The following is a 15,474-nucleotide window of genomic DNA, read 5'->3' as shown; positions in this document are numbered from 1 at the left end:
TCTATCTATCTATCTATCTATCTATCTATCTATCTATCTATCTATCTTTGGTTTTGAAGACAGGGTTTCTCTGTGTGGCCTTGGCTGTCCTGGACTTTCTCTGAGGACCAGGCTGGCCTCAAACTCACAGAGATCCGCCTGCTTCTGCCTCCCGAGTGCTGGGATCCCAGTGTGCTCCACCACCGCGCCCGATGGCCTTGAACCTCTTATCCTTCTGCCTTCATCTCCCAGCTGTTGTTGGGATTGCGACTGCGGCACCACACTCAACTCTCAGGGCTCAGTTTTCTCCCCTCCTCCCTCCCTCTCTTCCTTCCTTCCGAGTCTTAGTACCGGTCTCCCTATGTTGCTCAGGCTGGCCTTGAACTACTGGCCTGACATTATCCTCTTGACTCAGCCTCCCAGGTATAGAACACAGACATACACTCAGGCACACACTCACACACATAGAATAAAATAAACGGAAAACAGTGTTTTTACAAATAAGATGTTTTCGTGTATACGTGCTTTGCCTACATGAATGTAATAAGTGTGCCCCATTCACGCCCGGTGCCTGAGGAGGTCAGAAGAGGGCATTGGATCCCCTGGAACATCCCCTAAAAATGATTGTGAGGCACCATGTGGTGCTGAGAACTGAACCCGGGTCCTAGGTGACAGTGCTAAGTGTTATTAACCACTGAGCCATCTTTGCCGTTCCCAAAAATGCTGTTTTCATTGTGTGTGTGTGCGCGCGCGTGCTCATACAGAGGTCAGAGGACTGCTGGCAGGAGCCAGTTCTCTCTCTCTGCCTCGTGGGCTCTGGGGGTCACTCTCAGGCCATCAGTCTTGGTGACAAGCTGCTCTACACGCTGAACCATCTCGACAGTCTATTGTTTCTTTTGCTTTGTACTTGTTTTCCTCAGACAGCGTCTTGCTACATTGGTCTTCCCGCCCGAGCCCCCCAAGTGCAGAGATCACAGTGTGGGCCTGAACTGAGATCCGCCTGCCTCTGCCTCCCAAGTGCGGGATTAAAGGCGTGAGACACCATTGCCGGGCCCCCGTTGCACTAAACGACTCCGAGTCATCAACATTCATGTTTCCAGCGACTGTGTGGTTCCAGGCTCCTGACTAGTCTCTGACTGACACATGTACCACTCCTTCAGAGCAAACAGCTCCTCCGCAACTCGTGCACATCGTTGGATGTGTCCATCAGTGCCTCACTCCATTTTCATGGCTGAGTAATATGCCAGGGACCAGACACACCGGAGTCTGTTTATCCACTCACTGCGATGGACGCTTGAGTTGTTTTCCCTTTGGAGCAGCTATGAGTGCTCCTGTATGAAGGAAGGTCTGTGTGGACACGGGTTACATTTCTCTTGAGTAAACACCTAGGAATGGAATTCTGGGGTCAGAGGATTAAGTATGCATTTTGCTGTACAATAAAATGCCCAAGGGGGCTGGAGAAACCCTGTCTTGAAAAAAACACCACCATAAAACAACTGAAGAAAACAAACAAACCAAAAACCCACAAAAGTTTAAAGCTCTTTTGTTGTAGGTGATGATTAATATTTACTATTGATATATCTTCTGGTAAAGCTGCTGTTAGTCCTAAACAGCTGTTTACCCAAATCACCGCACAGAGACTGGATTTATTTAGTTAACCTAGAACACAATGCTGGGCAATAGCTACCCATCCTAAACCTCCAAACCCTCATAGTTTCCTAACATTTAGATTTCCCACATTATACTAGCTTTTAGTGATGTATTAGGTCCAGTCCATCTCTCCACGACTGTCCAAGATCTCTCTCCCTGCCTCTGTTCTCCCAGCTCTGCTGCCCTTCTCTCCTCCTCTGCCTCCCACTTTCCTGTCCTCTGGCTCCTCCCTCTCTTCCTGCTTCCTTCCCCTTGCTCAACATTGTGGCTAGTTGCTTTATTTTGGCCTGTTTACACAAAGTTGAGACAGGTGATGCTTAGAATAAATATCACAATGCAACGTCCGGATTGAAACCAGATAGTGGGGGAGAGAAATCAGCATTTGAATGAACAAGGGTAAGGTGTATATATTTCAACAGAACATTATACCAACACACTCTTATTTGGGGACAGGCACACACCATGGTTCTAGTGTGGGGATCAGAACACAACCTGGGTGGCGGCGGTTCTCTCCCTTCACCGCTCGGGTGTCAGGGAGCACACCTGGGTCTTCAGCCTTGTCAGCAAGCACCCTTAGCTACTGAGCCGTCTGGGTGGCCCAGAACTAGCCTTCATTTGATAGTGTCATCAAACCCCTGCTACCTCCACCTTCCTCTCTTTGTGTTAACCTGTAGTGCTTTTCTTTTCCCTCAACAACCATCTTCTTTCCCCTTACCTTCTCCTTTCCCTCCTCTTCCTTTCTCTTTCCGAGACAGGCTCACCTGTAAGGCAGACTGGCCTTGACCTTCCTGTATATGGAATGACCCTCACTGCCCGGTCCTTCTGTCCCCACCATCTGAGCTCTGAGATTACAGATGGGCTCAGCATCGTCTGGTTGGAGCAAGCTGTTAAATGAAGGGGATAAAAATAGCACTTCCCCAGATGGGGCCCTGGTGGCACACACCTTTAATCCCAGTACTGAGGAGGCAGAGGCAGGTGGATCTCTTTGAGTTTAAGGTGAGTTCCAGGGCAGCCAAGGCTACACAGAGAAACCCTGTCTTGAAAAACCAAAACCAAAGCCAAAAAATAAAAAGCTCTTCCCCATAATGGTGGCCACCCACAACTCTCAAGATCCTAGGAGCCAGCATGGCGAGATTCTCAGAGATCTTCCCTAAGTTCCAGGTGGCTACTGAGGAGATCCCAGAGATCGGGGAGATGTCTGGGTGAGCCGAGCCTTGTGGCATGACTGGCTTACCTTCAGGGTTTCCTCAAGCACTCGGTGAGGGTCTTGTAACTCCGGCGCACTGCCTGTGGGACCCCTCTACAGTGGTATGAAGGACGCCCAAGCTGATGCCCACAGCCCCAAGCAGCCCTTCTTTTGTACCGACAATGCATTAGGAAGATGTTATTTTGAAACAACAAGGGATGTTTGCTTTCTGTTTGATTTTGTTCATTCCCCTATTGTTTCGGGGTGCCGGGAACCACCTGTGGCCTTGCGCTGAGGAAATAAAAGGAGAATGTGTGTGCAGGGGTTGGAGAAGTGGCTGAGCAGTTAATGGCGTTGGCTGCTCTTCCAGAGGCTCCATAACCAGCGTCTGCAAGGCTGCTAAACAGCCCTACGGCAACTCCGGTTTCTGAGATCTGACTCCCTCTTCTGGCCACTGTGGGCACTGCATACACATGGAGCACATACACACACAAACACAGGAGCAAAACACCCAAACACATAACATAAAGAAATCTAAGATAATTTACAGAAAGAACTTATGAACATATACGTGCAGGTGCCTTTGGGTAGAGGTGCCGTCAGAGTCTAGAAGGCCCAGAGTTTAAAGAAAGAAAAGAAAGAAGAAGAAACATCGTCTTTGTTCTACTTGCAAGTATTAATTCTGTCTATAAACCTAGGAAATTGTAACATCCACTTTCCAGGCTCGTTTGATTAATGTTCTGCCAAATCCAGTTTCAACAACTTCATGGCCCACTTAAAATGGAAGTTAATTAAATTCTCTAAATATTCTGCTTTTACAAATTTAAACCATTCGATTTTCTTCAGCTCAATAGAAGCACGGCCAGCCACAACACTTAGCGCTTGTAATAGATTAAATGCATCGAGCCCTTTAAACATCCTGGAACCACAGATTCTGGAGGAAGCGCTCCTTCCTGCCTCACGGTTCATCAAAAAGTCTCCAGTCTGAAACAAAAAATTACTCAATGACACATTTACGCTGGACACGTGTGTCACACTTCTTAAATGCCGGAATCTTTCAACATTAAAAAGAGATTAGATGGGGGCTGGAGAGACGGCTCAGCAGTTAATAGCATTTGCTGCTCTTGCAGAAGACCTGAGTTCAGTTCCCGGCACCCACATTACCAGGAGGCACCCTCTTCTGGGCCCCAAGAGCACCCGCACACACCCTAAAATCATGAAAATAGCTGGCTGTGGTCTCAGCACTTAGGAGACAGAGGCAAGTGGATTTCTGTAAGTTCCAGGCCAGCCTGGTCTACATAATGAGTTCTGGGCCAGACAGGGCTGCACAGTGAGAATCTGCCTTAAACAAACAAACAAACAAACAAACAAACAAAACGTGGGAATCCAACCTGCTGACACCCCTCAGGGGTGGTGCATGCGTTTGTATCCAGGGCTGAGCATTTGCCATTGGGTAACCAAGCGGGGGTCATCCCGGGAAAACTAGTACTTCCTCTCTCCCAAGTTGTTGGCTCTTCGTGTGGGTGCTTGGGCCTGGGAGATTTTCCCCATCTACCGTAGGGTCAGCTGGTACAGGAATTGCTCAGGTCTTGTTTGGCCAGCCATGCTGCTGAGGTGTGGTAGGTACAGCTTCTCCGTCCCAGCGGGAAGACGCAGAGTCACAGCGACTTCCTGGTCCTCTGACTAGCACGGCCTTTCTGCCTCTCTTCCACGCTGGGGCCTGAGGGGTAGGAGCTGTGCTGTGATTGTGATTGTGGGGCTGGGCACCCCATAATCAGTTTTTTTATGCATTTGATTAGTTGTGGCTTTCTGTCAGTCTGTTCCTCTCTGTCCCTCCTTTTCTTCTTTCTTTTTTTCTTTTCTCTTTTTTTCTCGAGACAGGGTCTCACAATATAGCTCTGGCCGGCCCAGAACTCACAGGAATCTGCCTGCTTCTACCTCCTGCTCTGGAATTAAAGATGGGCACCACATTGCCTCGTTTTTTCTGCCTTTCCCCCCTTTCTTTGTGTAGATCGTACTGGCTACAAGCCCGGAATCCTCTAGCCTTCATCTGAGTTCTGGGATTATAGGGACACTGCACCTTGCCTGGCTCCGACTGTTATGTTTTTTTTTAAGTGTTTTGAAAATATGTATGTATGTATGTGTGTGTGTATGTATGTATGTATGTATCTATCTGTCATCTGTCTGTCTGTTTATTTATGGGTGTGTGCATTGCCATAGCACGTGTGTGGTGGCCAGAGGACAATTTATAAGGGGTCTCCTTGTACCGTGTAGATTTGGTAGATGACTAACTCAGGTCATCAGCCTTGGCTGCAAGGGCCCTAACCCGCTGCGCCCTCTCACCGGCCCTTCCTGCCGATTCTTAGGTCTTACACACAAGCGTCAGTTTTGTGGCTGGCTCCTTCATGCTGCTGTTCACTTGTGCGCCTTCCTGGCTGACACGGAAAATTACTCGCGGAGACTCATGTTAAGAGGGAGGGGGTGGAGGGCGGCCAGTAGAGCGCCTTCCCAGCATGCGTGAAGCCCTGGCTTCAGTTCCTAGAGGTGCAAAAAGCCCCAAGGTGGAGGCGGGAGGAGCGGGAGGTCAGGGTCGTGCTCAACTACAGCGCCAGTTCAAAGTCAGCCCGGGAGACAGAAGACCTTTATCCTCCCAAAGGAAGAGAATCAAAGAAACGGCATCCCGGCGGACAGGGAGGTGAGCCGTTTGTGATCACAGCCCACGGGAAAAAGGGAAACTGCTGAGGGTTTGGGCAGCCTGGGCCACGCGGTGAGACCCTGCCTCAGAGACGGTCAGGGAGGCGGGCCACGCACGCACGCACGCACGCATGCACGCACGAGATGAGGGCAGCGCAGAGCCCTAGTGGGAGGATGTGGCCAGCTTGGATATGAACAGGAGGGCGGGCGCTCTGACCCCAGTTATGGGCACCCCCCAACACATGGCAGCACAGGCTAGAAGGGCCTAATCTCAGGGTCGGGGTCCTAGCAACTCGTTTCTCCAGCCAGTGACTGGAGCTGCCTGGGAGGCGGCATTGCTGTGGGCTGGTGTGGCCACACCCAGCTCCGCCCTGCATTCCCTCTCTGACCCTGCGTGGGTCAGAAGAGACCAGGATGCAGGGTCCCCTGGGGACGGTGGAGTTGTCTCTGGGGCAGATCAGTTTTCACCACTGTCACCAGAGTTCACAGCCTGAAATCCCCCAGTCCTGTGTTTTTCTTTTATCCCTCTATGCTGGAGATAAAATTTTAGGTCTTTATGCTTTATCAGCAGTCATTCCAACATAAGCAACCTTCTACCACTGAGCCACACCCCAGCCCCTCACTGGGGGATTCTAGGCAGGGGCTCCACCACTGAGCCACACCCCAGCCCCTCACTGGGGTATCTAGGCAGGGGCTCTACCACTGAGCCACACCCCAGCCCCTCACTGGGGGGTTCTAGGCAGGGGCTCCACCACTGAGCCACACCCCAACCCCTCACTGGGGAATCTAGGCAGGGGCTCCACCACTGAGCCACAGCCAGCCCCTCACTGGGGAGTCTAGGCAGGGGCTCTACCATTGAACCTGTTCACCTTTTTGAGGTGTGTGTGAGTAGGGGAAGAAGTCCACACAGTCTCCTGTACCTTGGGCTAGCCTCAGGAACTCTGCGTAGGAGAGCCAGCCACCAGCTCCTGATATTCTGACTCCATGACTCAAGCGCTGGGGCTTCATGTATGTACCACTACATCTGGTGAGGCTCCATCACTTTAAAATATTCTATTAAGCTCGGTGCGGTGGCGCACGCCTCCAATCCCAGCACTCGGGGAGGCAGAGGCGGGCGGGTCTCTGTGAGTTCCATGTCAGCCTGGTCTGCAAAGTGAGTCCAGGACAAACAGGGCTACACAGAGAAACTCAAAAAATAAAAAATAAAAATAAAAAACTTCACTGTCTTGTCACATAAAATCTGCTTGTCATTTCACCTCTGCCCACCACCCGGGGGTGGGGGGAACAGCCTTGGCAGTTTGATTTCCAGTAAACCCTTTTTCTACCCATGAAGTGGTCTAGTTCAGTGGCTTCACTGTGGCCATTTTGTAAAGCCCCTTCCTTTTGGTTGAACTTCGACAGCTCTGAAGCTACAATAATTTGGCTTTCAGAACTACGGTAACACATTTTTCCAGATTCCCACCCTCCTAGCTGATGTGGAGACAGTCTGACTGATAGCCTGGACTGTGGGCACTGGTCATTTACAGTCTCCTCCTTCCATAGACATCCGTAAGAAGGAACCCAAATTTTGCTGCATGGGCCTGAACTGTCCTCAGAACTCCCGTCAAGGTGCTGTCTGTCTATGGCCTTAGTGGCTTCTGTAATAAATCTCTTAAGGTTGGAGTGATGGGTCAGAGGTGAAGAGCACGCGCTGCTCTTCCAGAGGACTGGGACTAAGTTCCTAGCATCCATATGGTGGCTCACAGGTCTTTCTAACTGCAGCCCTAGGAGGTCTGGCGCCCCTTCTGGCCTCTATAAGTACTGCACACCCATAGCACACAGCAATACATGCAGACAGAAACTCATTTATTTATAAAGAAATAAATCTCCCACCCGGAGCAGGGTGGTGGTGGTGCACACCTTTCATACCAACACTTGGCAGGCAGAGGGAGGTGTGTGAGTTCGAGGCCAGCCTGGTCCACAGAGTGAGTTCCAGGATAGCCATGGCTACACAGAGAAACCCTGTCTGGAAAAAGCAATAAATAAAGAAATAAATGGATAGTAAATAATAAAGTGAATCTCCCACCCAGAAAGAAAATCTTGGGGCTGCAGAGACGATGGCTCAGTGGTTAAAACTGAGTGTCCTTTTATTACAGAGAACTAGGGTTCAGTTCCTAGCAGTTGGGATTCAGAAGTTCAAGGCCATGACTGGCAGACAGAGAGTGTGAGGGCAGTATGAGAACTTGCCTCAGAAATAAGACAAAGACCTGAAGACGGCCTTGTGTCACCTGCAATGCTGCCACTTGGGAAATGCAGAAAGGAGGATTGTCATGAGTTCCAAACCACACCCTGTCTGATAAAAAGACCAGAATATTGGCTGCCAAGATGGCTCAGTGGCTGGCTAAAGGTGCCCCCAAACCAGGTGACCTGAGTTTGATCCCTGGGATCTGTGGAGTGGAAAGTTGTCCTCTGATCTCTACATGTTTGCTGTGGCACACTTGTACCTCCACCAAACACATACACACACACACACACACACACACACACACACACACACACACAGCAGGGGCCGGTGAAGACTGTTCCAGTCCATCCTGATCTACACAGTGAGTTCCAGGTCAGCCAGAGCCACACAGTGAGACCCTGTCTCAAAACAACAATAGCGATAAAAGAAAGCATAGAAAAGATGAAACCAAACAAAGAGATTTGAACCAGTTTAGGCAAAATAATCGATTTATTACAGTGCAATCGGCAGACAGACAGTGCCGATATATTATTCTCTCATGGTCTGAGAAAGGACAAATAGCTTTAAATATACAATCTCAGAGGAGCAGGGTCTGGGCTCTGGGCACTTCCTCATTGTCTGGGGAGATCTGTGGGCATATGGCCTGGTTACCCTTCACTGAGGAGACCTGGTTGTAGCCACGAGAGCTTGGGGCTGGAATTTTGCTAGCCATAAATTCTGAGTTCAGACATGAGTGGAGGGAGGGACAAGGAAAGTCCCTGAGGCTGAAACAGGAGGAGGCAAGGGGGTGCTGGGGATGTGGCTTGGTTGGTAGAATAAGTTTGTCTGGCATGCACTAGGCCCTGGATCACCCTCAGCACGGCCCGGACCTGAGCGGTGCTGGCACACGCCTGTGAGCCCGGCACTTGAGCGGCAAAGGCAGAAGGAATTCAAGGTCTTCCTTGGTTTGTAGCCAGCTGGGATATGCAAGACCCTGTCTTTAAAAAAGGGTCGGGGAATCAAGACTGGGGACGGGGCAGAGGGATGGGCTGACGGAGAGGCAGCCCGAGGCCTCTCTGACACAGCATGCACCCGTGCGCCCCTGCTCTAAGGCGGCAGCAATCGGTAGATGTGGTGGAGGCCTCCAGCGTTCCCAGCGGGACCCTTCCTCCTAGGCCAGGGAGCTGTGAGCGCTTCATTCAGGCGGCCAGCCGTCCGGCCAGCAGCCCCAGCTCCTGGAAGGCACGGTCAGGTCGTCTCGCCAACACGGTGGGCGGCCTTCGACTAGGACTGACGGATGTGCACCATCACGCTGGAGTTGGTCACCCTGGCCCCGTAGTGGCCAGCCCAGAACTGCGTGTCCTGACCCCAGTGTTCAAAAGACACGAAACGGACGCCCCTCCTGAAGTTGGAGAACACGTGGGTCACCTGGAGGCGGAAGGAGGCAGTCAGCCTGTGTCGAAGCCCTCATGTCGTCAGCCCTCCTGTCCCCAGATGGTGGCTGTGTCACTGCCTAGCCCCTGCGATCTTCCCACGTCCTCATTAACAGTGGGCTCTACGGCTAGGTGTGGCAGCAAGCTCCTGTCAGCCTGGGGTTGAGTGACTGAGGCAGGAGGAGAAATCTAGGGGGCAGCCTAGGCTACAGCGTGACATCCAGGAAGCTGGGTTACAGAGTAAGAAACTGTCTCAAGAAGGAAGGAAGGAAGGAAGGAAGGAAGGAAGGAAGGAAGGAAGGAACAAGCAAAGAAACAAAAAAACCACAACCAAATAAAAGAGGTTTAATCACCAAGAATGGGGCAGGAATTGTGGGTGTGGCCATGCACGGCTGCAATTATCCCATCATTTCTGAGATGGAAGCGAGAATCGGAGCTCGAGTTTAGTCTCAGCTACACCGTCGGTTCGAGATCAGCCTGGGCTACACGAGATCTTGTCTCAAACAAACAAATGAAAATGCGGCTGGGTCAGAACAGGCCAAGCAGCGGAAGCTTGTTTCTCTTGGCTGCCTTACCCCAGCTGCTGTGGAGGAAGTCTGGCCTGGGGCGGCCTGACATCTCGGAGGAGCTCTGAGGCTAAGTCAACAGTGATTCCTCACAGCAGGGCCACGCCACAGCCACCTCAGCCAGCTGCGCGGTCACCCACCGCTCCCAGCCTGCCAGAGCTCTCACGCTGCCGTCTGAACCAGAGGCTCCGGCAGAGCTGCAGCCCAGCTCTCTCCACGTTCTGACTCAGAAGGCACAAGAGAGGGCAGGGCCCGGCGTGCGGGTATAAGGGGCCCAGGTGCAGCCCCTGGCACGCATGCACAAGCCGGCGGCGGGGCTGTGCACGCCTGCATCTCTAGGGCTGAGACAGGCGGGCGCAGCCTCACAACTCACTGGCCAAGTCATGGGCTCCTCGTTCAGGGAGAGAGACTGGGGGTGACAGGAAAAGACACTGGTTCTTCTGCCTTCCACATGTCCATGTGCAGGCACGGCCTCCATATGCATACACACCACACACACACACTCACACACACACACACACACAGCACACACACACACACTCACACACTCTCACACATACACACACATACTCACACACTCACACACACACACACTCACACACACACACACAGCACACACACACACACTCACACACTCTCACACATACACACACATACACACACACACTCACACACACCACACACACACACACACACACACACACACACTCACACACACACACACACACACACTCTCACACACACACTCACATACACACACACACATACACAGGTTAAAAACCAAAGAGCAATAGTATGTTGGGGATTGGTAAGACCTCCTCCCCTCTTCTTCTCCCCTCCCCTCTTCTCTCCTTCCCTCCCCCACCCCCGTCCCCAGTGAGCAAGAGGTTGACCTTTGGCTTTGCTCAGAGGCTCACCTGCAGGTAGATATTGTTGTTCCACTGTTCAATGGGGTCGGGCACAGCCGAGAACTTGTCTAGGACGTTCTGGTGCGCGTCCAGGAGTTTGACGAGGAGCCGGTACCTACAGCCGCAGTCATGGCGAGCCCCCCACCTGTGGGAAGGGCAGGTCTGGGTCACTCTTCGAGTGTCTAGCCTCCCGGTGGGTACAATTAAGTTCCCCGATAGGGTCTCCTCGAGTTAAGTCAGTGAAGTGCTCGCCACAGGAGAATGGGGACACCAGAACTCATGTAAGAAGCTCTGGTCTGAACCCCAGAACTCACGTCAGGGTCTGGGTGTTGCTGGGGTGGCGGCAGAGGCAGGTGGATCTCGGTGAGTTTTGGGCCAGTCTGGCCTGCAGCGAGTTCCAGGTCAGCCAGGGCTACATAGCGAGACTCTGTCTCAAAATAAAACAGAAAGCTGAAAAGTGCCAGGCACGGTGGCGCATGCCTGTAATCCCAGCACTTGGGGAGGGAGAGGCAGGCGGATCTCTGTGAGTTCCAGGCCAGCCTGGTCTACAAAGTGAGTCCAGGACAGCCAGGGCTACAGAGAAACCCTGTCTCGAAAAACCCAAGGGCGGGGAGGGAGAGGAAGAGCTGAAAAGCCAGGGATAGTGCCGGGAGCAGTGACACATGCTTATAACCCCGGCTTGGGCAGGCGAAGCCAGGAGGGCTCAACCCGAGGAATGATAGAGGATGGCCTCTCACAGATGTGCACGCACTGAGCCTGCCCTGACCTCCAAAGCTTACAAGATGGGCCTGCTGGCCTAGATGTGTAATTGCGGTGGTTACAGAGGCTGACATGAGAGTAGCTCAGATACAAACAAGACCAGCCTGGACTTGGGGAATCTGTCTCACCAGGTTTTACAAAAATAAAGGAGACCCGGGGTGGTGGCTTCTCCCGGCATGCACAAGGCCCTGGGTTCAAGCCCCAGTCCCTGTACTTGTTTCTGCCCCAATAAAATGTTCTCCTGAAGCTGGCCATGGTGGTGCATGCCTTTGATCCCAGCACTCAGGAGGCAGAGGTTGGCAGAGCTCTGTGAGTTCAAGGCCAAGCTGGTCTACAAGTCCAGGACAGCCAGGGCTACACAGAGAAACCCTGTCTCAAAAAAAAAAAAAAAAGGTCTAGTGAAAATGATCTCTGGGCCCTTTAGAGCCGTGTCTGCCAAGAGGGTCTTTGTTGGAGACTCAAGTCATACCAAACAGTCCACCAGGCTGACTGAGGCCTAGGGCTGGCCACACCCATGGACAGGCTTAGGTGAGGGCACACTCACCAGTCAGAGACAACGATCTCCACACCGCCGCTGTCCAGCAGCCCTGGCCACAGACCCTCCTCCTCCAGGTCCACCACCTGCTTCTTGCGACACCAGCTGGGAAGGGGGGAGAGGGGCGGTGAGGACAGGCAGGCCTTTCCCGACAGGGGCTCGGGCCCTTGGGGGAATGGGCTTTCACCTGAAGGAAGTCACAAAGCAGGTCTGTGAGGGGGCCCCGGGCACGGGCTTCCTGTTCTTCTCCACCACCCAGCCGTCCCCGCCGTGCTGAACCATCCACTTGCGGAGGCCTTCTGGAAAGTAAAGACAGTGTGAGTGGGCTAATCGGTGGACCAGTGATGCTGAGCCCCCTCAACACACACACACACACACACACACACACACACACACACACCAGCCTGAAAAGAATTAGAAAGCATAGCAGGCAGGGTGGCTCAGTGGGTAAACCTTAATCCAACCCCCAGAATTCACCCAAAAACAAAAGGAGGGAATTGACTATGCAAGGCGGGCCACCTGTGCCCTTTCACGAACACACACTAATAATAATAATAATAATTTTAAAAAATCAAAACCTTATATTTGTGCATCACGGGTGTGTCCGGTGCCTTTGGAGGCCAGAAGAGAGGGTGATAATCCCTGATAATGGGTTTACAGATGGCTGTGAGCTTCCACGAGCGTGTTGGGAACTGACTTCGGAAGAGCCAGTGCCTGTAGCCTCCATCTCTCCAGCCCGCAAAACAACAACAACAACCTACTAAAAAACTCATTTGCCTCTCTTTTGGCCTCCAACAAGCACGCATACACAGCAACAAAAATACATTAAAAAAACTAAGGGCTGGAGAGACGGCTCAGAGGTCAGAGCACTGGCTGCTCTTCCAGAGGTCCTGAGTTCAATTCCCAGCACCCACACGATGGTTCACGACCGTCTATAATGAGATCTGACGCCCCCTTCTGACCTGCTGACACATACGCAGGCAGAACACTGTATACATAGCAAATAAAGAAACCTTTAAAATTTAAAAAAAAGAAAATTAAAGCCAAACAAAAGATGTTCATGTGCCAATTTGAATCGCTCAACGGTGGCTCCCAGCGTATCGGTGTCTCGGGCGGCTGGAGCATCCCCGTGGTCAGGTTCTAACCGGGTCAAGTGGGACCCCACTTCTAGCCCCCCCTCTGCTTCTCTTGGTCGGCTTGTCCCTCAGGCCTCGCCCATCACAGATCCTGAGACTCTGCCCTATCCTCTCTCACCGGTTCCCTTGCCTCAGCACCTTCGGTCGGTTCTCCTGCGGCGGCGCCCGCAAGCCCTCTCCTCCCGTCCACTGTGATCCCGCCCCGTCCCTTCCCATTGGCTCCCTTGTGGACACGCCCCCACTCCGGCCATCAATGCTCTCGTGACCCCGCCCCTCATCCCCTCCGGTCCCGCCCCGTCCCTTCCCATTGGCTCCCTTGTGGACACGCCCCCACTCCAGCCATCAATGCTCTCGTGACCCCGCCCCTCAGCCCCTCCGGTCCCGCCCCGTCCCTTCCCATTGGCTCCCTGTGGACACGCCCCCACTCCGGCCATCGAGGCTCTCGTGACCCCGCCCCCGCCCCTTGCGGTCGCTCCTCGCCCAGCCATTAGCGTCCTGGGGGCCCCGCCCTCCGCCTTGCGCAACGGTCCTCTCGCGGCCCCGCCCTCGCCGCGCTCTCGGGGCTCCTCACCTTGGCCGCAGGGGTTGCTGATGAGGTTGCGTCCTAGCGGTCGCCGCAGGCAGAACTGGCCCAGCGGGCAGGGCACGCCTTCGCGGGCGGGGGGCAGGCAGCGGCGGGCTAGCGTCAGCAGGGCGCGGCCGGCGGCGCTGCGGTCCCGGGCCAGCAGCAGCAGCCACAGGGCCTGGCCGTCCACCAGGGCTCGCCAGGCGCGGCACACCCGGCGGCAGTGCAGCAGCAGCGCGCGCGGGGGCACGTGGCTCAGCGCCAGCAGCAGCAGCTCCGGGGGCAGACGGCTGAGGTCCAGCACCTCCCGGGGCTCGGGCTCCCGCGTGGGGGCGCGGCTCCTGGAAGTCCAGGCACCCATGTTCCCCAGGCCCCGCTGGGCTGCAGGGTGGGAGGGGTCAGAGGTCAGCGGCCTGCAGCCGCCCCCCGCCTAGCGCAGCCTCCGCCGCTCGGCCTTCCAGCCCCGCACCCCGGGGATGACAGCCCCGCAGGCATCCGCCGCCTCCCACGTCCCCCAGCACCCCGCCCCCTCCCAGCCCGCCAGCGCTCACCGGCGCCCCTGCCAGCTCCCCTCCGCGGCCTGGAGGACCGCGTAGCCATGGCCCTGCCCAAGGCCCCGGTTCCCAGGTGGGGCCTCTCTGAGATTCACCGGCCTCTCGCTTCCTAACGTCCAGCCGTGTGGCTCCAGATCCCACCTCCTTCGGCTTTCTGGAATCCGCCAGAGGACACAGACTAGGCCAGGGCTCTGGGGCAGTCCTCGCGATTCGCCAACAGTCCAGCACTGGGAGCGACCCCAAATCTGGCATCTGGCAACGACTGTTATCTCGTTAGGCACCGGAGCGGAAGGCCCCACCCCTAAACGCCCCAAACAGTCCTGTCACCTCTAAGGGCGCACATAGCCATCCGCGATTTCCAGGAAAAAGCGGGCTCTGGGGGACAAAAATAACCCCGCCGGCCCTGAGCCTCAGCTAGAGGCTGCTGGCTCCGTCTTTACCAAGTTCGCTTGTCTCTGCCATCCCAGCAGAGAAAATGAGGTTCTCAGAGGCCGTGACCCACCCCAGGTGACTCTGAGGCCCGGCTGGCCTGGAGTTCAGCTGCGCAGGCAAACCCACAGGGCTCTGCCTGCTTCTGCGGCGGGAGTGCTGGGCTAAAGGCGTGCGCCGCTACGACCAGTTTTAATTAAAAAAAAAATATATATATATATATATATTTTTTTTCTGTATAGAGATGTTTTGGCTGCATTTATGTCTCTACCGCTTTTGTGCCTGGCGCCTGGGGAGGCCAGCGGGGCATCATCGGGGTTCCCTGGAACTGGGGTCCCAAATGGTTGTGGGAATGCTGATGAAGCCCGGTGCTCTTGGAAGAGGACCGGAACGTGAGCCAGCTCTCCAGGCGCCGGACCTCTACCTCCGGAGCCCTGGAGTTACAGGCCAGTGTCGGCCACACCCCGTTCACAGACCTTTTCTTCTGGCCGGTGCGTGAGCTCTGTCCAGGGCAAATGTGGGAGTCATAGGCGTGCTAGCAGATGTCAACGAACAGAACTGGACCCGGGGTCTCACGCACACTGAGCTTGCTTTATGGAGGAAGAGGCGTGTGTGTGTGTGCGTGTGTGTGTGTGTGTGTGTGTGTGTGTGTGTGTTTACCACAACAACACTGTTAGGTCCAAAATGGCAGTGCTGATGACAATGTCCTACACGGAAGGGCTTTGGCCAGGTAAACAGCAGGACTGTTACTGGGTCAGGCAATGCCTGATGGTTTCTGTTTACCACGCACCTCCCTCAGGCCACCACATGCCCTTAACCGTCCTGAGGGTCCGATACCTCATGCAAGGGCGTCTAGTTTTGGGTCAATCCAAACAGC

General features: G+C 54.0%; 1 protein-coding gene across 3 annotated transcripts; it reads right to left on the bottom strand.

Moving 5' to 3' along the window:
• Positions 1-8,205: 8,205 nt before the first annotated feature.
• Positions 8,206-14,776, bottom strand: Fbxo27 (F-box protein 27). Of its 3 annotated transcripts, none has more exons than XM_055594807.1 (6): positions 14,166-14,776; positions 13,621-13,995; positions 12,101-12,212; positions 11,923-12,018; positions 10,629-10,764; positions 8,206-9,140 (listed from the first exon to the last, which is right to left on the bottom strand). In XM_055594807.1, exons 1-6 carry the CDS (start codon positions 14,212-14,214, stop codon positions 8,997-8,999), a joined length of 912 nt encoding a protein of 303 aa, XP_055450782.1. In that variant the 5' UTR covers positions 14,215-14,776; the 3' UTR covers positions 8,206-8,996. The 3 variants fall into 3 exon arrangements, with proteins under 3 accessions (XP_055450782.1, XP_055450783.1, XP_055450784.1); XM_055594808.1 differs by having other exon boundaries at positions 12,101-12,209; XM_055594809.1 differs by having other exon boundaries at positions 14,310-14,776.
• Positions 14,777-15,474: the final 698 nt, after the last annotated feature.

Source organism: Psammomys obesus, unplaced genomic scaffold, assembly GCF_907164565.1.
Source record: "Psammomys obesus unplaced genomic scaffold, mPsaObe1.curated_primary_1811, whole genome shotgun sequence".
Lineage (NCBI taxonomy): Eukaryota > Metazoa > Chordata > Mammalia > Rodentia > Muridae > Psammomys > Psammomys obesus.
The sequence above is the reverse complement of the archived record's forward strand: the minus strand, read 5'-3'. Positions and strand labels throughout refer to the sequence as shown.

Coding starts and splice junctions, on each gene's coding strand:
- Fbxo27 (XM_055594807.1), bottom strand. CDS start 14,214: ATGGCTACGCGGTCCTCCAGGCCGCGGAGGGGAGCTGGCAGGGGCGCC. Junction 12,213..13,620: donor CAGCAACCCCTGCGGCCAAG/GTGAGGAGCCCC, acceptor TTTACTTTCCAG/AAGGCCTCCGCAAGTGGATG. Junction 12,019..12,100: donor TGCTTTGTGACTTCCTTCAG/GTGAAAGCCCAT, acceptor CCCCCTTCCCAG/CTGGTGTCGCAAGAAGCAGG.